This window comes from Glossina fuscipes, unplaced genomic scaffold, assembly GCF_014805625.2.
Source record: "Glossina fuscipes isolate IAEA_lab_2018 unplaced genomic scaffold, Yale_Gfus_2 28, whole genome shotgun sequence".
Classification (NCBI taxonomy): domain Eukaryota; kingdom Metazoa; phylum Arthropoda; class Insecta; order Diptera; family Glossinidae; genus Glossina; species Glossina fuscipes.
This window is the reverse complement of record NW_023998423.1, coordinates 12,511,925-12,535,336: the sequence shown is the minus strand read 5'-3', so window position 1 is coordinate 12,535,336 and position 23,412 is coordinate 12,511,925. Positions and strand designations below refer to the sequence as shown.

The 23,412-nt window shown below is 32.1% G+C and overlaps 3 protein-coding genes across 4 annotated transcripts; 1 reads left to right on the top strand and 2 right to left on the bottom strand.

Annotated features, from left to right (window-relative positions):
* Positions 1–1,396: 1,396 nt before the first annotated feature.
* LOC119636453 (transcription factor Dp) lies at positions 1,397–16,503 on the bottom strand. 2 transcript variants are annotated; one of them, XM_038031790.1, is made up of 11 exons: positions 16,479–16,503; positions 15,643–15,913; positions 12,292–12,416; positions 4,968–5,031; positions 4,757–4,905; positions 4,609–4,694; positions 4,201–4,516; positions 3,894–4,129; positions 3,688–3,770; positions 3,543–3,626; positions 1,397–2,214 (listed from the first exon to the last, which is right to left on the bottom strand). In XM_038031790.1, the coding sequence occupies exons 2-11, from the start codon at positions 15,704–15,706 to the stop codon at positions 1,895–1,897; spliced, it is 1,527 nt and encodes a 508-aa protein (XP_037887718.1). In that variant the 5' UTR covers positions 15,707–15,913; positions 16,479–16,503; the 3' UTR covers positions 1,397–1,894. The 2 variants fall into 2 exon arrangements, with proteins under 2 accessions (XP_037887718.1, XP_037887717.1); XM_038031789.1 differs by lacking the exon at positions 16,479–16,503 and adding an exon at positions 16,150–16,429.
* A 748-nt stretch (positions 16,504–17,251) lies between these two features.
* Positions 17,252–18,460, top strand: LOC119636455 (COP9 signalosome complex subunit 9). The gene is made up of 2 exons (XM_038031792.1): positions 17,252–17,903; positions 17,967–18,460. Exons 1-2 carry the CDS (start codon positions 17,838–17,840, stop codon positions 18,102–18,104), a joined length of 204 nt encoding a protein of 67 aa, XP_037887720.1. The 5' UTR covers positions 17,252–17,837; the 3' UTR covers positions 18,105–18,460.
* A 71-nt stretch (positions 18,461–18,531) lies between these two features.
* On the bottom strand, positions 18,532–19,919 carry LOC119636454 (F-box/SPRY domain-containing protein 1). The gene is made up of 4 exons (XM_038031791.1): positions 19,366–19,919; positions 19,034–19,307; positions 18,883–18,973; positions 18,532–18,819 (listed from the first exon to the last, which is right to left on the bottom strand). The coding sequence occupies exons 1-4, from the start codon at positions 19,671–19,673 to the stop codon at positions 18,725–18,727; spliced, it is 768 nt and encodes a 255-aa protein (XP_037887719.1). The 5' UTR covers positions 19,674–19,919; the 3' UTR covers positions 18,532–18,724.
* Positions 19,920–23,412: the final 3,493 nt, after the last annotated feature.

Here is a 23,412-nt window from a genome sequence, read left to right as displayed (position 1 = left end):
ACATCCCAACTCTTTTTTTTTTACCGCAGATATGTTCTTTGGAAAACGTACACAGACATATGCTAAATTTAGGGATAAGTCTTATAACCTAAAAAAATCATGTAGGATGAGAGCACTGTAAACAAAAGAACCTGCAAAAAACGTAATAATGAAATCCATATTACATGTTTATAAAATAATAACAATTAATTTTTATTACAAAAAAAAAAAAATAATAATAAATAAAATAAAAACAATAAATTAAAAAAAATTAAATAAAATTAGCGTATAGTGAAAATTCAGTCGAAAAGTACACCAAATAAAAATATAAATTGAAATTAGGAATTAAAATCAATTTCGTAACTATTCATTTCTAATCGATCACGATTGGACCAAAAATGCTCTCATCAGTAGATTTACCAGATATGTCTAGCATAACTGTCGAACTTCATTGGAATAAAGAAACGACCCCTGTTATGTTTTTGTTGCTACCGACCGACCGATCTGCACTCACGGGCTTCCCCCAATTGTACTTTGTTGCCGTATACACACAAGTGTCTCCACGAAACTGCCAAAATTATGAATAAAAATAAAAAAATGTTTTTCGAGATTCATGCTACAACAAATAATCCGTGTACAAAATTAGATGTGTTTTTATTGCTGAATGATGTTCTTTCAAAAGCGGATAAAAAGGGGCGTGTAAAAAAAAGTTGGGTGTATAATAAAACTAATAATAATAATAATAACAATAATAATAAGATAATCAATTCAATTAAGAATATATTTTTTTCAAATTGTCTTACGAGAAAGAGCGAGAGGGAGAGGGAGAAAAGCTATTTTAGAGACTTTGTCGAAGAAAATGCCATCTTTTTAATAGCACCTTAGCTAATGATAGGTTATAAAACAAAAAAGAGTTCAGATTTTATTTAAAAAACAATAAAAGTATAAACATGGTTTATATGTTTTTAATAAAAATTAAAGCAGTTATCGTAAATTTATGTAAATATAAAAAAAAAAAAAAGAAAAAGTTCTTTCAGATTTTTATACATATGACAAACGTGTTTCGAATAAAACTAATTAAGAAAAAAAAGTGTATTTTTAATAAATAAATATAATTTTTCCAAATATATATTGTACTCCAAGCCTAAGATACTTGTGTGGATGACTTCTCAGAAAATGTATAAACAATTCTAATTACACCTTTTTTTTTTTTTTTTTTACAAATTACATAAAAGTTGTTAAAATCGAGAAATTGACACTTTGATATTATATTTATACAGAAATTCCTTTTTTGCTTTTTTTTATAAATAATTTTTTTTTTTTTTTTTTCTTTTTTTGTGTTTTCGTTTTTAATTTATTAAAAAGAAACAAAACTTTTCACATTACTCACTAAATTATAAATTTTTCACTTACAGTTTTAAATTTATTTTTCATAATTAGAAAAAACAATAATAATAATAATAATAATAATAATGTATTTAGAAACAAATGTTTAATGCAAACCCAATAAAGCCGAAATAAAACAGAAATTAAACGAATCTTCCGTTAAATTAATCAATTCAGCATTTGTGGGAATTTTATAATTATCAACATCGTCGTCAGAATCATCACTAATATTATTTTTGGATTTTAAAGTGCCATTGCTAGAAATGGTGCTGATTGTAAGGTTTGCATTATTTGTCTCTGTCGACAATGAGGAGCAAGAGAAAGCGCGATGACAATAACAAAAGATTCGATCTTGTTTTTGTCGTAGATGTTTGCATTTGTTATATGAGACTTTTTTCTTGATATTATTGTTATCATTATTTGAAATATTATTTATTGATTGTAGGTATAGAAGAGAAGTTCCGGATAGAGGTTTTGCGTTTGGGTCGTTATTGCTAAGGTTACTCAATGTAACATGTCTTTGTACTCCTCAATCGATATCGCTATTTTCAACGAATTCTTCATCATCATCGAGATCGCATGTTTTAATACCCACAGCATGACGATGACCGCTATTATTATTATTATTGACACCGCCACCACCACTCCCTCCACTACAGTGCGGGGCATTTATGTTCGCGTTTGATAAGTTGCCAACCTTGGCTGATGAGCTGCTGGTAATAGTCGAGTTATTTGCATTTAGAAACCCATGTTGTGAACTATCATTCGTTAATTCCAAAAACTCGTAGGAGGGCATTTCATCATCTGAATCATAAGTAATATCACCAGTAGCTCTACCATTGCCGTAAGCTATAAATGTATAAATAATACCAGAAAAACACATAAGATAGTCACAGTCTAATTAGTAATACAAAAACTATAAACACATGAAATATTCCCTAACGACTTGCTTTAAAACAGGGAAAAAGCGAAAGGGAGGTTGTTAACTAATCTACACTGTTCCATTTAATGCAATTCTTCACCTATTTTCGACATAAATTGTTGGAAAATATTTTTCAATAAAGCGTTTACAAGGAAGTGAGACCAAATATGGATTTCCCCCCATCCAAATTTTGCGCTATGAATTGCACTGCTATGGAAGCATGTCGCTTTTCCAAGATTTTTGACGAGAAATGTTAAAAATTGTAGCTCTTTCTCTTACAATGCTATTTTTTTGGAAAGGGACACTACATGGAAAATGGTTATGCAAAACATGGCTCGACTTTGGTTTAATATATGTCAGCTTGCCACGTTTCATCAAAGTATTCGGAATATTTGCGAGCAGTGCGTTGATCGCACGTGCACTTGGTAACATATCGGCGTACAAATGGACAGACAAGATTAAATTGACTCAATAAATCGATTCTGAGTCTGAATATAGAAAAAGTGGATCCATTGTAGATCCCATACAAACTGTGTACAGTCATGTGGTGTAAAATACGGGTAAAATAAAGCTAGAACAGTACATTGTATGTTAAGTTTGTGCGGGTGCGTGGAACAATCGTAAAGATTGAAGATAGATCCAACTTTTATTATGCCAATCGCATCTGAGTCGAATTAAGCTGCTTGCCTGCGTCCATGTGTTTTTGTGTTCAACTTATGCGTTGCATTTTTCGTTACATTTTGACGAAATTTGGTGCACTCCCATATTTTAACCGAAAAACGAAACCTATTGAAATTGATTTGGATCGGACCGCTTTTACGATCACCCTCCCTATAATGCCTTAATTTGAAATTAAGTGCAAAACTTGCGCCAGTCACAGATAAGTATTTTGAATAGTAATCGAAAGACAACTTCAGAGGTAGGTAAATGAATAAAAGAGCTACAAATCTTTATTTAGCTTAATGGAGAAGGTGCCAAGAATAATAAAAAAATTCTTTTCTATCTTTAAGCTTGTTTTATAATTAATTGCTTTTTCATTAAATAGATAAGCGGCGCGTCCCTATCCTATTCTACGTTATACGCAGTTCCTATCTGAACTTCGCAAACACAGAAAGGTACGAATATTTGAATAAATGAAAGATTTTCATTGACTAAAGGTCTTCCCTTATTTAAGAATATGATAATAAAATATAATTGCATTAACTTGACATTCGATATGAAGAATAATAAGAAATTTTTATTGAGTTCAACTTACCTTCAACATATTTTTCAAAATTAGGAGGAACCAATGTTTTGGCACGTTCAATATCCTCATATGAGCACTGGCCCTTATCCAAACCTAATCCAAGCAAATAATAGTTTATTAAAAAATTTTTTTTGAATACCGTTGAACAATCTACCGAATAGTAAGCCCATGCGTTTTAAAACCTCCGCATCATCATGCATTTCAAATTTATCATCAAATTTGAAAATGTATTCCGATCTTTAATTCCAAAAGGGGTAAAAAAAATAAATGAACACACATATATATATACATATATATATATTTATATAGATTTATCGTAATTAAAATCGAAATTGTCTTCGGCCAGTAGCGTTTACTTACTTGTCATTTGTTACACTACAATTGATTTTGGTCGATTTATGCGTATTCACTATGATAAAGGGCAATTGTATTGAAGAGTTCGGTGTCGGTATAATGCCTTGCCTTTCTGCTTCCTTATTACGTTCAATGAGACTTTTAAATGAAACCAATTGCAGTAGTAGTTCACGCAATTGCTGATGTTTTTGTTTAATACGTTCACGTCGCTCTTCGTTCTCTTTTTCCATTAGAGAACATTGCTAACAAAATCCCAGGCAAAGCAATAAGTCTTCAAATGAATTTTAAGAAAACAATTACAGAAAAATTATACCTCGACCGTATTGGAGGGTAAACCGATCCAACGTATTTCCTTTTTATCTTTGGATATTATTTGCAAGGCCATTAAAACATTTAAAGCATCATAGACGCGTCGACGGATATTCTTTTGATCACAGTTACTCGAATCAAAGGAATTATTTTGTATTTCCTCGGCCACCAATTCATCGGCGACTTCATTATAGGTGGTTGTGCCTTTCACTTTGACTTTTTCACAAACCTTCAGTGAAAAATGTCGCAAACCTTTACCCGCCTTCTCCGGTTTACGTTTTCTTTGTACTGCTGAGGCATTTTGATGACTGATAGAGTGTCTGAAAGAAACGTTATCATTTTTAATCATGCATCCATCATCCACATTAATATTATTATTATTATTTTTTTTTTTGCATTTAAGAATACTTACAATTTTGATTTTGCTGTGATTTTTGTATTACTTAGATTCTGTTGTTGTGGCTTTATTATATAACGATCACCCGTTTTATCCACATTCTATTAATTAAATAATCAATTTTAATAGAAATGTTTCATGTTCTATACAATTTCTTTCATACCGTATGCTGTCGGCCGCTACTGTAACCTTCCAGAGGTTCATATTTTACTGTTGTACCACCATTATGTTGTCTTTGCATATTGCTATTGACATTGACGTTACTATTGCCAGTACTGCTTTGTGGTGTTATTACCGTGTATGTGGTGGGATCTATTGCATAAAAATCAAAATTTTACGTAAATCTATTATGATATTTTTCTTTTCATACTTACTATTCGCTGATTGTAAATTATAACTATTTTGTATTCTAACAAATTGGGGCTGATTCGTAGTTGTCTGAAATTTGATAAATATAAGCAAAATTAATATAAGCATTAATAATGCGTCTTCATTAAGGGCCGCTATCGGTAAAATCAATTAAAGCTTTACTTCGTTTTCATACAATCAAAATTAACCCTTTAGGCATACATAATAAGAGCATGAGAGATTAAATTTCGCTTGATAAGTATCCAAAAATTTTCCAGTTCCCGAAATTAAATCTTTATGGTAAGAAAATTAATCATTCGAAAAGATTTTTCGTTCGTCAATTCTATTAGATGTTTGCAAGACTTTTGATCAGCGGCTTCTACACATAAAAATTATAAAGCAATGGAAGATACCAGTATACATAACGATTCAATTCGATGGTTTTGATCTTCGTTGACGTAAAGTAACAGTTTTCCCTTTTAATGTAATTGATTTATTTAGCGTACGCCGACGCTACTCACGTAAATCACGCTCAAAATTTTTCTTCATCTGTTGTTTATTTGAAGCAGTCTCCTGTCCAAGTGCACCAAACACGTTCAGATTTTTATGGTGGCGCTTCTTCATCATATTCCAATTGTTGGTTTTGGTCTCAAGGATTTAAAAGTGGCAACACGAATTGACTGGAGATGCCATTGTTTTGTTGAAAGAGTTGTCTAGGATACACTGCTGCGGCTCGAATGGGGAGTTCTGCCACTTCCACCAGCTTACTCAGCAGAAATGGCGGCTCGTGCTTACCGCTTGTTCAGAAGAAATACGAAAATGGACCGATGGATGGATCGCTGCCAAACCAATATAACTTTTTTAAGATAGATATCGTCATGTTGCCAAAAATATTGTAAAATGTTTTAAAAAATGTGCGGAAAATATATTGATCGACAATTTTTCTCAATAAATGCCTTTTTCAAATCAAGAAATTATCAATATTTTTGCAAACAGCCAGAGAGAGTGATATCCCTTACAACACGTTTACAGTTGGAGAGAAGCGGAGAAAGAGATGGGAAGGGGTAGTTGCCGCCACCCAGTATTTTGAAAAATTAAAAAAATTCACACCAAAAATTTCTAACAAAAATTCTTCTGATTTTCGTTTAAAGAAAACCCAGTAGGTGTGTGCCCAAAATGTAGCATCAAAGTTTAGCAACAGAGTATACTCAAGTTACACTGGGATTTGAATCGACGAATACCCACTCGGGACTGTTTACATACTCGGTTAAGCAGGCGGCAGACGTACTCCACTCCATTTAACTCACATTACTCCCGCCACAGAAACAATTTCAGATACATTTTTCTCTCTTTGTGCCGAGGTTTTTCCTGCTTTGCTGTATATTTTGTTGAAAAATTCCTCATGGCTTGGAATCTGCAATTTGCTTATTGAAAGTTTAATTCAATTTTTCGGGATAGTTAGCTTTGCGTAAATTGCCTAACGCGTTAATGGTTAATCTATCAAAGCTAACCCCGTAATGAACGATTGGGGCTGACACACAGCACACAATACTATTAGTGGGGCATTTTGCGTATAAAGGTGCCAGACTAACTACGTTTCCAACGTTTTATCTCTTCGTGGGGAAAAAAACAATTGCTTACAACTTCTTCTTATACTTCTTGTAGAAAGACCAACAAGGTTATGAAGCAAAACGCAGATGGAAGAATTCGCTCTTTGAAGATTGGAAAATCTCCATTAGAGTAGCTGCAGTTCAAACTAACCAAAGAAAGAAGTTGAAATCATATTTTGTTCATTTGAAGTATGAAATTCATCGGCATCCGGCTTCTTATCCAAGAATTTCTCTATACGAAAACAAATTTTCTATGATCATTTGTATGTATATGGGTTAAATATGCAAAATAGCTCCATAATTTACAACAGATTATTTATTAAAAACGCTACTGGAACTTAACCAGGTTCTCTACAACTTCTCAACAATTTCCATATAGCGTTGACTTGTCATCCTGGGAGTAACTTGACGACTTTCCATTCCTTATCGGTTTATCAGTGCACCGATCATTACATCCTAACAAGCGAACTCAAAAGTCAACAACTCTTTTCCGTTGTACATTGCAATTTCTAAGATTATTAAGGCTTTTCAACCTTTTTCAGGGAGCTTTTGGACTTCAAGATGGATTCAATCGATTTTCAGTTCTCATCTGTTGATTGTAAATCCAAATTTCATGTCTTGTTCTTAATTAAGTATAAAAGCACTGAATACTTATATGATACACTTGAAAGGATTCCTAAGAAGAATGGAAAAAAAAAAAAAATCAAAACATGTTCGCTATATAGTATGAGCTCTTGACAAACCACATTAGATCGTCAGTTTAGCATAAAGAAGAAAAAAAAAAAAAGTCACCGAAATGTCGAACTTTAATGATATTTTCATGAATTGCTTGTCATTTGAATGCTCGTAACTAATAACAAACAATCTCTCATTCTTGTATCGATAATTTAGTTCCCCCGTTGTGCATTATCTTCTGATGCATCCGACTGACTGGTCAAAGGCGAAGAATCTCAATTAGCAGCTCAATGGTCTTGGGTTCGAATCTCAAGTGCAGTAAAGTTTTTAATAAAGCCGATAGCCTTAGATGCTAGTGCTTTACGACTTTAGTCTTACAGTTTAGTTCTCTAGCTAAATTAATAATGCTTTGAGGGAAACGATTTCGAACGAAAAATTAATATATGTATTTTGAGTCATTTAATAGCTCGTACTAATAATTTTATCCCTTCAAAAGGAAACTATAATGATAATTTATAGACATGTGATAGAAAAAATAAAGCAAAAATTTTTTATTAGATAAAAAAAAAGTCTCCAAAGTTTAAATACCATTTGTTTGATATTTAGTTATATCTATTTTTGGTTAACTTTCATTTAGTGGGCCTTACTTTATTTATGTTAAAGTAAAAGTCATTCAGTTTGTGGACTCTAAAATTTTGTTAGAGGTGGACAGAAAATTTTCATTTGTAACCAATAGCTTCCGATATTTCTACTTGTGGCGAAATTCTTCTAAATTAATTCCCGGAATGCCACGTGAACTAGTTCTTGCAGTAGAAAGTTGAGAGCTATTATGTTGCTTTAGTAGTTTTTTCAGCTGAACAGTGAAATAGGTGCGTCCTCTTTATGATTATGAAAAGTAAAGTGTTTTGTGATACTTTGTTGTAAAAGAGGATGATTATAAAGACAAATCGTATTGCTTCAGAAGGAAATGCTATATCATAGCACATTATTGACGGCTGACTTATCACCTGCAAAATTAAAGGAAAACAACATAGCCCTACCATTAGGTCGGTCGTATCATGAACGTATCACGAACGCTTCGAAACTTTCGAAAAACATGTTGAGAGAGATGTGCAGCAATTAAAAAACTTCTCTTCGTTCCGATAACCGCATGATAATTTTTAACAAACCGAGATGCCTTTAAGTTGGCAAAAAGAACAAGCCACTGCTATAGAAATTTAAATAAGATAATGATCGGCGTGAAAGTGAGGTTCGAAGAGCATAGCTTGGATGCCACTGAATGGACAAGTCCCGGCTTCAATTCCTGTTTGAGGTAGACTAAAGCGTCATACTCCTTCTACTAATAAAGAAGACTTGTGAAAATATATTTTAAAATATCCCAGTAGAGAGATCTGTGATAATTAATTTTATTCAAGCCTAACAAAATCGAAGCTATTTTTAAAAGTTATAACGGTTATACCAGCTGTTGACTCTCTAAATCGAATTCTATAAAAATGATTCCTTTACAGTACAAAATAGAACAAATTATATATATATATATCAGGTTTTTGTATATACATCTATTCTATTGTCCACCTGAACCGAACCTCTTTTAAGTTTTTGCTTATATTTAAAATAATTCCAAAACCATTCTTACATACGGAAATGTTTCTACTTTATAAATAAATGTAAAATATTGTTATGTAATAGAAGGAAAATGAAAAAGAATATCGCCGATCAACTTAAAACAACCTACTTTTCGATCTACTGCTGTATATGTGGATGTTATGCATGGAATAGAAATAGATTGTTATTAACATAAAAAAAAAAAAAAAACAAATAACAACAATTACAAGTCTCCCACTGTTTTATTGCCACAAGTTACATTTGATTTTCAAATGTTCCCAATGCATAGAAATGGATACCGAACGCGCTCGACTTGATCTACAGGTACATGTAAAGCTGCAACGCTTTTATCTGTTTAAAGCACGATTACGATTTTAAAACTTTGGCCGATTAAACATTTTCTCAATTTATTCTTGCCGAGTTCAGAAGTCAACAGAGCAATATGGTTCAACTCTACCTATTTCTAAATTACTTTTAGTTAAACGCAGGTTAGTAATTCGCATTTTTTCTTATTTATATTTGTTAATAAATTTTTGTTCTCAATTGGAATAAACAGTCGTACCATGACGTCAATGGAGATCTCCTATCATCACGCAAAACCTTTAATTATTTATTTATATTTTTCCTTAATCGCGCTTCCGTACGAAATTCCATTATTGTTTATTATTTTTTTGTTAAACACGAAATTTGATTTTAATTTACTTTCATTCTTGTGCGAAAGACATACGATACGTCTCATTGCTACTATTAGGCGTTTGCAAGAGTTTTGATCAGCGATATGTACAGGTGAAATTATATAAAGAAATGGGATATACCAGAATTCGATGGTTTCGATCTTCCTCTACATATAATAACAGTTTCCCACTTAATATTATTTGATTTATTCAACGTATGCCGACGCCAATCGAGGGGAGTTCAAAATTCCTCTTGCTGTCGACAAAAGCTTATTGTGATGTTACTTCATCATATCCTAGTTGTAGATTTTAGTTTTAACGGTTTAAAAGCGGCGACACGAATTGACTGCAAATGCCATTTTTTTGGCCACTTGTTGCTAGAGTTGTCCAGAATGCACTATTGCAGCTCGGATGGGAACTTCTGACACATTCGACGTACTCACTAGACACTGATTACCACATGTTCAGATCGATGCAGCATAGTTTGGCTGGCAAGCGGGTTCACAAAATTAACGAAGTGCGAAAATGTGTCGGTGGGTGGATCGCTGCCAACCCAAAATAATTATCTCCATCGACATGATACCGTCGTCATGTTACCAAAAATATTGTAAAATGTTTTAGAAAATGATGGAAACTATTTTCATTAATATATAGTATATTAATTTCCCACAATAAATACCTTTTTCGAGTCAAGAAATGATCAACATTTTTGCAAACGCTTAATACATAGTAGTCGTCTTTAAGCAAATTCAAATCAAATATTTTTAAGGCTCTTAGAAATGCATAAAAACATATTATAAATTGCATTATTAAAAATGTAATTCTACGCTTTATAACTGATTGGAAACTTTCAAGAATATATTTAAATAAATTGAATGTTTTTATATCCATTATAAGATATAAATCAGATCTTTCAAATTTTGTAACTAAAAGAGGTACTTGTCAAGGGGACTTGTCAATTATATATGTATCTCAATTAAAACTAATAGCGATATTGATTAAGCCATATGTGCACGTCCGTCTGTCCATCAAGTAGCCAATTATCACTTCAACGATATATCTAAGAGAGTAATCTATTCTTAATTCCTTGGCTTCTACAACCAATTTTATTCAGAAATCAAGAAATTCTAATTCGATTCGATTCAACATAAGTTACGAATTAAACTTGCTTTTGCCTTTTTTATATTCTTTACCGTTTGATTTATTTATTAAATCTTTAAGCTCAGCAACATATTCGTGATCAACGTACGTTTCCTTAAGAAATTTAGTGATTGTCAAGTTGAATGTAAGAAATTGAATAAAAATAGACGCATACTTAGTTCATCGCTGGCTCGCAAACGAAGCCAACGTACATTATTCAACGATTTACAACTTAGTATATTTCCCTGGGCCGCCTAAAAGTTCGATGCAAAAATAGTCTCGACTAAAGACACGCCTTCAATTAAGAAAACTTCAGTTCAGTTTTATAAGCTTATTATTTCCGAAAATCATAGATCCCTCATCAAATCAATGTTGAAGGACAATCAAAAACTCTTCTCTCTTAAAAACGCATAAATCAGATCAGAGAATGATATTCCGTACAAATATATGATTGTAATCATTGCAAAATTTGATCAGATGTTATTACCAGCAACTTGAGTAAAACGTTTTTAAATATTTGTTCAGCATGAAAGTAATCTTTGAAGAAAAAAATGTCAAAATTCTTTGGCGTTGATTCGTAAAAATCATAAAACTCAACTAAACAAACAAACAAACTTGTAAATTGAATTGATGAAAAATTAATAAAATTTATGAGTTTTTAAGACAAAAAAAAGAAAAAACTCAAAAACATTTCAAATAATATTACACGGCAGCGATAAGAAGAAGAGAAGTCTTTCCATTAATATTGCTATCTAGCACAAGAGAGTCGGTATGTTGACCAGGAGGATTGTTCGCATGGCCTATTAAACAATCTTAAGGCCTATACACCCGATTAGACCCCTGACCATAAATCCATACCAGCAGTCCTTACGGACTATGCCCTATGTAAGTCAACGCCAAGCAAGTGATTCGAAAAAGCTATTAACTTGGAGTAGTCTCACCGTCGCACCGTCTGCTGCACCCTCTGCTACACCCCAGAAAGCAGATTCACAGTCCCCCTGTGATTCGTCTTCTGCTCCACCGCAGAAAGCTTCTTCTACCCAACCGTTAATTGATTCAGCATTATCCCCTTCATCTTCATCTTCATCTGCTACTTCAGATTCATCTACATCATCGCAGTGTCAACCAACATCATCAGCTTGTACATCTTCAACATCCACTACATCATCCCCAAAAACATACTCAACTCCATCTACTGAGAAGAAATCTTCCACAGATTCTACAAAACTACCAGAGATTAAATTGCCGAGTCGTGAACAATTGGAGAAGTATATCTTTCGCGCCACCGTTATAGTTTGGGGCACAAGTGTCTACGTATATTCCGTAACGTCGGGGTTGTTTGACCAATATCTGTTAAAGCAGCCAGTTTTGCAACAATATTGGGCTTTGTTCAAGCAGAAAATGGATCAAGCGCGTCAGGAGATGAGATCGAAATAAATAAACTACTAAAAGACTCATTATCTGTTTCTGTATCTCTTTATTTCTCATCGATCAAGAAGTAATTTCGCAAAATATAGTAGAGTTGTCTTTTGTTATTTTGAAGGGCTGTGTCTACGAATATGAACTGATTAAAAGAAGTGAACATATGAGGACCAAATACTTTTTAGACCATGTAATAAAAAGCTTGTTTTCATTCTTGTACTTACCATTTGTGTAAATGAACCAATATTACCGCCAACTGTGGTTGCGTAGATTGCAGCTCCTGATGATGAGCCACTACCAACAGGCTCTTGTTTAATTTCCACTTGTTTTAAAACTTTGATGATTTTACCTAAGAGAAGTAAAATGAAACAATTTGTAAGTAATGTTCTCAGATGAACGGTTAAAATAAACCATAAATAATATCGCACGCACATATATACAAATTTTTTCTTTTTTACAAAACAACACTTGTTATAAATGGTGCACAGCTCAAGTAAAAGAGATAAAGATTTAATAAAAAACCAAACTGCATCCACTCAAAATACCCTAAATATCTTGCATATAATTTTTTCCGGTTGCAACTGCAAGCGCGCTTTTAGCAACATTTTCTATGTTTGTAAAGCAAAGAGATGATAATAGAAGAAAAGAGACAAGACACTAAAAAGCAAAAATACATTGAAATATAGTGAATAGAAAATATACATATATATAAGTGTGTGTGTGCCTGTGCGTGTGCACACATAAATAAAAACAACTATATAAGTAAAACAAAAATGAATGAATTTCTCTCAAACGCAAAACAACTCAAATTTAAATACATATAAACATATTTTTGGTACTTTTATATGCTAAAAAACGAACTTTTTCTCTCCATATTAAATTTGTAAAGCATCTCTCGCCTTAATAGAACACAGGGCAAAAAAGGAAAACAATAAAGTTTAAGCATAAAAACCCACACAAATCTCCGTATGTTTTTCTCTTCTTCTTACGTCTTTTTATTTTCAACACACACTCACACATCTTCTACGTCTCAGAACTTTAACCTAACGAATAATAATAATAACACGGCACGCACCCACCGCGCAAATTAATATCGCATAAACCTTTATTGATGACCATAAGCATTAGATTTGCATTTCTCTTTTTTTTTTTCTTTTTCTTTTTGCTTTCAGCCTTAGATTTCCTTTTGTTTTTGAAGCACGTAATGTATTTTGATTTATTCTAAAGCAACCACTAACTTGCTATTAATCATTGATCAACTATTCGTTCTCTTTTTCGCTCTCTCTCTCTCTTAACATCGTTAAACTCTTTTATCTTCTTATCACTTACAAATGCAATATTAGCGCATATGATTTTCTTGTTCTGTACGCTAGAAGCAATGTTTATTTTTTACCTTCCATTCCTTGTACAGATTTCTATATACTTCTTAAAAATTCTTATAAGATTAAAGCGCTGTTTATGCCTACATGACTTTTACTTATTCGCCGAGAATTATGATGAAGAAATTTTTCTTCAATGATTTTGTTGAGGCCTTTTTCAGGTCTATGTAAAAATACTTGCCAGAATTTTGTTTTCTCTGTTAAGTAACAGCTTCTACTATCAGATGTTTTTTTATGTTACAGTTTACACTTATTAGAAAGACAACATATAGCCGAACTAATGAAATATTATACATCCAACTCAAACAAATTTGTTGTTGCAAAATTGTCATACAAAAAGAGGCAAAGCCGCGCGCAAACTCAATTGTGTATTGTGCGTGCTGTTCGTGTATTGTGTTAATGTATTATTAACAGCTTTATGCATTTTAAGTCAATTTTATGCTAAACTAGGTTTGTGTTAAGTCTGTATAAACAGCGCCTTAGTTGCTTTATCTTTTTCAATTCTTATGATTTGTCATTTGTTATTATTGTACGTTTGAAATATTTGCACTTTAATATTCGTGTTCTTTATAGTATGTAATCAGAATCTAAGAAAAAGTATTGATATTAATGTGAGGGTAACGTCAATTAGATAGATATGTAAGATTAATAATTAACGTCTTTAAGGCTTAATATTTTCTAGATTGCAAAATTATATGTAAAATGGATTTATATCTTTACGAAAATAGAATTACTATATATATGTAAATACGTATAAGTGCTTGTAAGTACGTTCCTAGTAATTGAACGGTGTATGTCGGTGAGTCACGATGGATTTTTCCATCAATTAAAGTTCGTCCATCTAACAACCTACGGGCACGGAAAGTAAAGTAAAAAAGCAAAACTTTCTATATAAATTTATAGTGCGAGAAAATGACTTGATTCGCCCAGAAGCATGCCAATAAAAGCTACAGCAATCATTAATCTGCATAAACCACAATTCCGGTTATTGAAATAACCTACATCCAAGGTTTTCTGTCCATCAATCCTTGCTTCTTTTGGCCGAGTTTTGACATAGTTTAATATACTATTTCACAAATTGACATTAAAAATATGCCCGATTCAAACATATTTGTGGTTGAATATGTCGATTACAAAATAGTTTTAAAGAAAGAAGACAACATTCTAACTAAGATTCATTGCAAGTCGAGCGCATCGCTTGAGCAGTTTCCTGTATTTATTTATAAGAATAGTTCCTACAGTTTTCCGACGATTTAATTAATCTTCATGATCACAAAAATTGTAAACACGTCAAACAAAACTAACAAAATTAACATAGAATCCACGCTTCATTAAAATTTATATACATATATATTATTTATTAAAATTTATATACATATATATAATGTACATAGCCAATTTAAAAAATTTTACGAAATCAATACATGCATTAGTTTCACCTATCCAATTCATGCTTTCATACGCATAGACAGACAACATATTTCAACATTCTCACACACTTCAATATTTCTGATAAGCATTTTTTATTTACGAAAAGAAGAAACTCTTATGTCCTGCGATAACGGATTGATAGGCAAAGATATATCGTATGGCGAATGTTAAAAATTAAAATAATAAAAGACTAACTTTAAGGAAAAATTTTGACACAATTCGATTTTTTCTTTATTCAAGTCCATTTCCACAAAAAAAAAAAGAAAAGTTATCCGTTAACTATGGAAACGTCCATGGGGTTCGCTATACGCTTGAAGTTGAGTCCTTTACGATTTCCTATATTACCATCATCATCACTCTGCTGCGTAAGTACTCAATATTGAATGTTTAAAACTTCATGTAATTATTTAATAATTAACTGCGAGAGAATGATAAAAGATTGAAGGTTGTTTAGGTGGCTGATGTTTTTAATAGACAGAATACACTAAGCACTAAAAACAATAACAACAACAAAAAATATAAGTATTTAATAAAATATGGCTGAAGAAACACGAAGAGAATGTGAAAAGAAAATAGAAATATTAAAATAAAGACATAATAACTGAAAACCGCAAGAGGGGTGAAATGAACGTAAGCTGTTGAAGGAGGGAGGGAAAGAAATTATAGAAATGAATAAATTTTTTTTAAATACTTTAGAATAAGAAATAATCAGACCACATGCGTAGGTCTATGAAACCGATATATAAGTGAATCGCGCTTACTCACCATTTTCATCCTTGTAGAAGTAATTGATTTCATCCGGGGCGGCAGCTGTAGAAAAATGCGCCATTTTTCTTTTTTAATTACACTCGTTTAATAATAAACAGGATATGGAAGCTGTATGCCACCCAATCTTAACAAGAAAATGTTAACCTTTTAACAGGTTAACAAATTGTCTTAAAAACTCTACTCTTTAATTTAGTTTTTCTTTTTTTCTTCTTTGCTGACGTCTTAGTGCCTGCACTAATTTCAGTCTGTGTCTAGCGATTTTCTTCTTCTATATAGAAAAATATAAAAGAAAAACACGCTTCTAATCGTTTACTTATCAATTACTTTAACCACTTTTTGTTATCTACGCTTCCTTTTTATGTAAAAAAAACAAAACCCAACATAAATGTTAAATTAAACTAAGGAGGTTTTCTTTTATCTTTTTTTTTGATATCAGAATATTTTACTGTCAGACATTGTTCATCCTTTTTGGGGCTATTTTCTTTGTAAGTAATTGTTCCTCACATTCATAGATTAGGAGACTTAACTACTTAAGCTTCCGTTTTGGAAAATGTCGTCAAGTTATTAACTGAAGAAAAATTCACTTAAAGTTCACAGTCAGTCAAAATGGCGAGAGAAGGAATTTCCAGCGTTTCTTTTCTTTTTAACACCACACACACCGAAAATATATAAATTTTCAATGACCTATTTACGGCACTAATACTTCACCGATTTTTATCATTCGAACGGCAAAAAATTAAGAAAAATCTGAAATTTTCAAATATGTAAAACTTTTGACGATTGCTACAGTTTCAGTCAATGAAAATGGGCATTGAAATTTTCACAGAATTTACCAAAAGCGTCGTGTTGGATCTAAAGCGAGCAAATGACCCGAATGCAGCTCAGCTGATTAACCGCGCGCCAAACAAGCATCGTTAAATGTTGACAACGCAACTATTTTAAAAAACGAAGAGAAGCAAAAAAAACTTCTAAAAGTAAAAATCAATTATTAATCAAGTCAGTGTTAATAATAAGAATGTAAGATAGTGAAAACGAATGAGTTTAATAAAAGATTGAAGAAATATTTTCAAAACGCGGTTGCTATTCATTTTTTGAAGACTTTTTAGCATATATATATAGTGAACATCTAGTATTTTGACGTATTTTTTGAAAAAAAAACGCTTCAAACGCATTATGCTCTTATTACTCCCGTTTAACTGACAGTTCTCAGTATGGTTCAGTATTGCCAAGCCTAAAAGATTGTGTAAAATTTAGATATAAGCCTTAGCATGGTTTACCTTAATAAGAATTTAAAACGAATGTATAAACTATAGTAAATAAGGCAAATTAACAATTCGCTCATGTAGACAAAAAAAAAAGGTTTCACACAATCGCTGCACTCTTCATCATGGGAAACGGAAATGAATTTTATGAAAACAAAATCCGTCAATTTTGATTACATTTACGTCTTTATATATACGCACGTGCAAATTTAGAGAGCATACGTCACGCAAGTCTAATTAAGGTATATTCTATTGTAACGGCATCCAGTAAATCGCAAAAAATGAAAAAAATTGACAAAAGTTCAATATCTATTTCGTCGCATAACCCTAAGCAAACAATGATTAGAAAAAAAAAAAGAAAAGATAAATAAACTAACTTCATTTAATAAAAAAAATTAAATGAATAAAGAAGTCTCGGTTCTTATCTCTCGAATACTCTTCTTTCAACAGCTGTTTAACGTTTGTTTATTTGTTGTGATCCTTTGTATACACACATACATTAATTTCTTTAAAAATTTCAAAAATTTTGGAAATAGATCTCTTGCGACAATTAAAGAGGTAATTTCGTGTAAAATCTAACGACACCAAATAAACACATAAGCGCATCAATTCCAAACAAGTGAATCAATTCCTAAGCACGTGCAACGACAAAATCAAAAAATAAACAACAAAAATCGTAAACAAAAAATTCAGCCAATGAGAATCTCTATGGAACATACCTTTATGTACTTTCGGCGGTGACAATCCCATCTCCATCCACTCCGTATTAATAAGAATGATGACGAACATCCCTGTTTTAACTTTCTTACCATCTGATTGCAGAAACATTTAATAAACATTCCGAAAACCAATATTTGCAGCTAAATAAAAATATTTGAAGGGAGCGCATTGTTGATAATTTAAAAAATTAAGATTTGCAAACCGAATATCATGAAACCTACTTTGGCAGCAGATGAAATGTTTCCTGAAGGTGCTGGCTACATGGATATGGAAGAGGTAAATATTGGTTTAGTTTGGGCATTAAATTTGGCGAGACCTTGCGCTTTTTTTCCTTTTTAGTCCGGCAGTTCTTCTGCAATTCTTATGGACTTGGCTTCAAATGAAAAGCATGTCCATGCCGATTTCTACAACGATTTCGATGATTTATTTGATGATGGAGATGACGATCTTTTCATCACTAACGAAAATGCTAACTAGTTAGTAATTAACTCTTTCGACCTAAAAATCAAGCTACTTTATATTTTTATACAAAAACTCCTGGAAATGTACTTTTCTCATTTACAATTTATTTCGCAGCTGAACGTTTTTTACAAACTGTTTATAATTATTAAAGAAAAAACAAAAGAAAAACAAAAATCTACAGGAAGGCGAACGAAAAATATACAGTTATTAAAAATACGACTAGCACCTGAAGTAATTAAACACAGAAAAAAAAAAAACGAAAAATGGAAAAAAAAGAATTACTAAAAATATTTAACGATTATTTTTAAATTACAAGTAAATGAAATTAACTTAACGCTTACATCATAAATTGCGTTTCTAAATTTTAAGGGGAAAAAATAACACTAAAAATTTCACGGCCGACTTTAGAGGTGATTACTATTAAATGACATCTTATTTGTAATTTTCTTTATATGAAGAAATTTCATATGAAGTCAATTTCAATATTTAAATAAAGTGATAATAGACTATTAAGGGCAGAATTCATTTTTTGCTTAATGTTAGTGTCATCAGTTTTTAGTTGTGTTTAGCTTAAATTTTTGTTTGTAAAGGAATAATTTTTAAAAAATGATATACTTAATTTAATGGAATAATATTTAACCGTCTAAAGGCGGCCCTAAGTAAACCATAGAGACCTCCGTATTGCCATAAACTGCGGAGACAGTAGGGTACAATTTTTTATCCGGTAAACCTAAACATAATTAAATTTATTTTATGAAACGCAATGAATAAAGGAAAGAGCAGTACAATTTACCTCGAAACGCTACACCTAAAAACTCGTAGTTTTTTTCAAAAGACAATGTATTATCATCGCAGTCTAATATAACACGTATTCTTTCACCCACCTTTATTGAGAAAACCAATAAGTACAGAAATTCTAAAGAAATTATCGACAATATATTTACCTGATACTTGGGGGCATTATTTAATAAGGGATAACCGCCTTGTGCATCACCGTTGTGGAGTAAATGGTTTTCTACTAAATTCCAGCCCCAACTTTGATCGTCTGAACCTAATAAGGCAACATAGCCGTGACACTGTAAAGCAGCTTCTTTTGTGGATATGCCTACTACTGCGACGGTACCTAATGGGCCCTCCCATATTACTTCCCAAGTATGGCGACCCTGGCGAAATCCAATCTTTCCTCTCGAAGCGTCAGTACTTTGAGCTACAGGATTGCTTGAAAGTTGAAAGAAAAGCTTTGATAATAACCCACTACATTCGTGTAACAATTTACCGATGCAATGTAAATCCATTAGGTTTTATGTAAACGTTTCTTGAACAATCATTAGGATTCCAAGCATGGTAAAAGGCTCGCAATTTCATTTTATAAGTAGGCACAGACGATAGAAGATCCGATTTTAAAGCTTCTTCTGGCAACTTACGCATACAATGTGAACGCCATACATCACTATTTTCATCGTCTAAAAAATTGTTCCAACTTCTACACACTAGGGCACAATTTCTTAGATCACTTAAATCCAAATATGAAAATATCACTTCCAAAACATTGTGCTTTATCATAGAGGCAATCAAGTCCACCATTATTTCGAAATGTGCCCGTATTTATAAACTAAAGGAATTCTGCCGCTTAATAAATAGCTTCAAGTGCTTCCTGATTAATTTTTTTTTACACTTTTGTTATTTACTGCCTGATTGCGCGATGCCTCTCTCTATTCCTTCGCTAACAACTCCTTAATTGAAATTAATAAAGACTTATGGTACAATTAGTCAACGACGAATTGTGATGTATTGTAATAAAACTTTTAGAATACGTATTCTATGCTTTTCGTTTTTGTTGACAAAGTGCATTGTACTCACAAACTCAAATTGCTACATGATGCTAGAAAATTTCGGCTAGAAACTTTCTAAAAAACTCTCTGTATTACAAATTAAGTTACCTCAATTAGTTTGACTCTTGATGGCTACTCTAAGTTGCAGATACGCCCTATAACAGTGCGCTACTTAATTAAACAGCTGATAGAATGCGAGATGATACGTTATGTTATTGACTAACTGAGGCCTTAGGCACCCTTAATAAATTACTTCAGAAGGGTTGTAATTTTTGAAGTTGTTTCATTTCCTTATTGCATTTCTACTTGGTTTGTGCCCAAAATCCTTCTCTTACATATTGAAAGGAGTGGTTTATGTCCAAAATCCCTCTCTTATACATTGAAAAATCATTTTAATTTCGGAATTCAATCATATTTTTTCATATTTTATTGTAAATTTTTGGTTAGGAAATTTTTTATTGTCTTTCAAAACGGCTTTCAAGTTATTAATGCCAATATTAATCAATATTTTTATGTGACCACTATGAGATTGGCATTGCCGTAAGCAGGCGTCTGAGTTCAATAAACTACAACTAATTCAAAGTTTTCCGTTTGTGGTATAGGGTACATTGAGTTAGTATGGACATATGTAACATGCAGAAGGGCTTAAAATAGACTCACCTTTTTTTGTACCGATCGATTCAGACTCATAATCTGTCTATCCGCCTGCTTATGTAAATTTGTGTTCAAGCTACAGGTCGCAATTTTTGAGATATTTTGATGAAATTTGGTATAGTGACGAGTTTTGATCCAGGCACCACTCCCCTTATAACGCGTCATTCAGAAAGGACGTTATATAGGGTAAAATTTTAAAAATTTCTTAGTAAACAAGGTTAAGTGGCGTAGGCATTTTGAATTGGTATGAAAACTTTCGACCGGCTGGAGCAATGTTTGAATCCTCTCTCACATAATGAAAGCATTTCAAAAATATGCCTTTATATAGAAAGAGGATATAATTGTTGCGTTCTATAATAAAAATAAGAATTATGTCAGATAATGTGACGTAGGGTATTTAATGGTCGGCCTTGTCCGTCTGCATTGTTCTTACTTGTTTTAATTCATAATATGTTATACATTTAGCATTACTGGGAAGGACGGATATGTAGAAACGAAACTTGGCTTATGGCATATCTGTTACTGTCGTCGATTTCGAAAATATTAAAATAAACTTTTTTCTTTTATATTGTATTTTCTCAGAATTATACAATTGATTACCATTAAGAGATTGTATATCTCTTCAGTTATTGATTAGCGAGCAGTTCGATTAATTACATAAGCAAGATTACTTAGAGAAAGTACCGAAGTCGAAGAAAAACCAGAAATGATTGTCTGGCATCAGTTTAATCAGGGAAAAGTTTCCATATCATATGGAAAATGGACTGAAAGGACCGAAAACCAATTAATTGCAGAAATAAAAAAAAAAATTGAGTGAAGAAATCAAAAGTATCTGAATGAGACAGAATTGCGAATAGAGAGAGTTAAAGCGATATTCTCGCCAAAAATCGATTTCAAGCGTTAAACTACTGGTACCTTCCTAAATTTCGACGATCTTAGAAACAACAAGTGTTAAAATTATTGATATAAACTACTGATGGGATCGCTAGTGATGATTTAATTATCTTACCATGATTTAATACTCTTCCATACGAATGCCCTCGTCGACATAAGAAAGCCATTATCATCACGTTATACCCGTTTGTTGCTTCGGCAATGAATATGGATTCTGCATCAACTAACTGAGAGAAGAACAAGAATATCTGCCGATCAATTTGTGCTTCATTCCTTTCCAGATTCACACCCGGATGGTGTGATACGGTCAATATCGTTTTTAATAATCAATTTCAGATAGAACGACAGGTATGTATAATTGAAATACGTTTTGAATAAATTTTCTCAATGAATTTACCGTAAACGCTCTGAATGACTGATGGACTTCAATTGACTAAGATTTAAAAACAAAACATACAGTAAAGCTTTCAAGCAAACGATCTGTATAACTCAATTTTATTTTCATTTTATATATTTATTTTTCTTTTTGTATATTAATAAGAATTTACATCGATTAAAAACGTGTTTACAATTAATTTGAATTCAAATTGAATAAAAAAAAAAAATGCAAATACAAAGAGACAAAGAGAAAATGCAAAGATTGTTGTGGGCATTATTTTCAAATTTGTCCAAGCATTGTAAATAATGTTTCTATATATATATATTTTTTTTTTTTGCATGCATGTGTGTATATTATGTTTTTGGGATTTACAGGAACCATTAAAATTGAATATTAAAAAAAAAAGTATTTTTATATTAAGCGCCGGCACCGTCACCGACCATCCGTAAACAATGGAAGTGAGCATAAGTGATTTCGCGAATCGCAAATAATCTTAACCCTTTTGTGACGGGTGTCGTGTACATACGGCAAGCCCGTATGCAAGCATACATTGATGGCTCAATAGGACTTAGCCACGCCATCACAACTGGTGTGGCGTCACGAATGTGTTAATTTAGCGTGAATTTCTATCTTGACATAGCCATTTATGATGCGCGCTTCAGACCGAATGGTTTTATATTTTTTCCTTCTATTTTCAAAATGCTGGCGATCAAAATTTTGATATGAAATTGAAATCAGATTTGAGAGCGCAACAGGCTTACAATCATTTAAATCGCCAAAAAAATGTTAGAAGAACAAGGCGAAAATTTCAATTCTTTACAATCTTTCGCGAAATTCCGTGGAAGCTTAACAATGCCAACTGAAAATTCGGTGACGATCGGTCCCATGCTTATGCACTAATGAAAACGTTGTTCTTTTTCTTTCTATATTTGCAGTGAGGGGCTTTAAAGTGAACAAAAGCTTCATTATTTATTTCAACAATACACTGAGAGTTATTAATAAAATATGATCAATTTTTTTTTTTTGAAATATTCGAAATTACGTAAATATATATACTTTTTTGACATATATCTTAACATTAAGTCAGGTAAATTTTTATTATTATTTTTAAACAATAATTACAATATTTTTTAAAGGTTTTTGAATTTTTTTAGAACAAAGTAACGCATTTTGAGGTTATGTTTTTTTTTTTTTTTTGCTTACATTATTTTCTTTAATATGTTATTTTTTGTCATTTGTTATGAATTTCTACTTTTCTTTTCTAATTTTGATTCATTTTATATATGCTTTCTGCTTTTTATCGTTTTATAAAATTTTCTTTTATGTCGTCCTGGATAAGGGGATTTTAAGTATGCAACACCTAGAACGACTTAAGGCAGATCCACCTTTTATTATACCTATCGATTCAGAAAATGATTCTAACTGAGCTTATTTGTCCGTCTATCCATCTGTCCGTCTGGTTCTTGTGATACAGATAGCAGTAATTGAGATATTTTGACGAAATTTGGATAAGGGGAATCGGCAAGTTTTGGCCCAAGAGCGAGCATTATTGAAAACGGTTCAG

What these genes read in the sequence shown, in the direction of transcription:
- LOC119636453 (XM_038031790.1), bottom strand. Translation starts at nt 15,706, where the DNA reads ATGGCGCATTTTTCTACAGCTGCCGCCCCGGATGAAATCAATTACTTC. An exon ending in GTAGCGGCCGACAGCATACG is followed by an intron (nt 4,695 to 4,756) that starts GTATGAAAGAAA and finishes TTTAATTAATAG; the next exon opens with AATGTGGATAAAACGGGTGA. An exon ending in TGTAGTGTAACAAATGACAA is followed by an intron (nt 3,771 to 3,893) that starts GTAAGTAAACGC and finishes TTGGAATTAAAG; the next exon opens with ATCGGAATACATTTTCAAAT.
- LOC119636455 (XM_038031792.1), top strand. Translation starts at nt 17,838, where the DNA reads ATGAAACCTACTTTGGCAGCAGATGAAATGTTTCCTGAAGGTGCTGGC. An exon ending in GCTACATGGATATGGAAGAG is followed by an intron (nt 17,904 to 17,966) that starts GTAAATATTGGT and finishes TTTCCTTTTTAG; the next exon opens with TCCGGCAGTTCTTCTGCAAT.
- LOC119636454 (XM_038031791.1), bottom strand. Translation starts at nt 19,673, where the DNA reads ATGGTGGACTTGATTGCCTCTATGATAAAGCACAATGTTTTGGAAGTG. An exon ending in ATAATGCCCCCAAGTATCAG is followed by an intron (nt 18,974 to 19,033) that starts GTAAATATATTG and finishes TTCTCAATAAAG; the next exon opens with GTGGGTGAAAGAATACGTGT. An exon ending in TTTAGGTGTAGCGTTTCGAG is followed by an intron (nt 18,820 to 18,882) that starts GTAAATTGTACT and finishes AATTATGTTTAG; the next exon opens with GTTTACCGGATAAAAAATTG.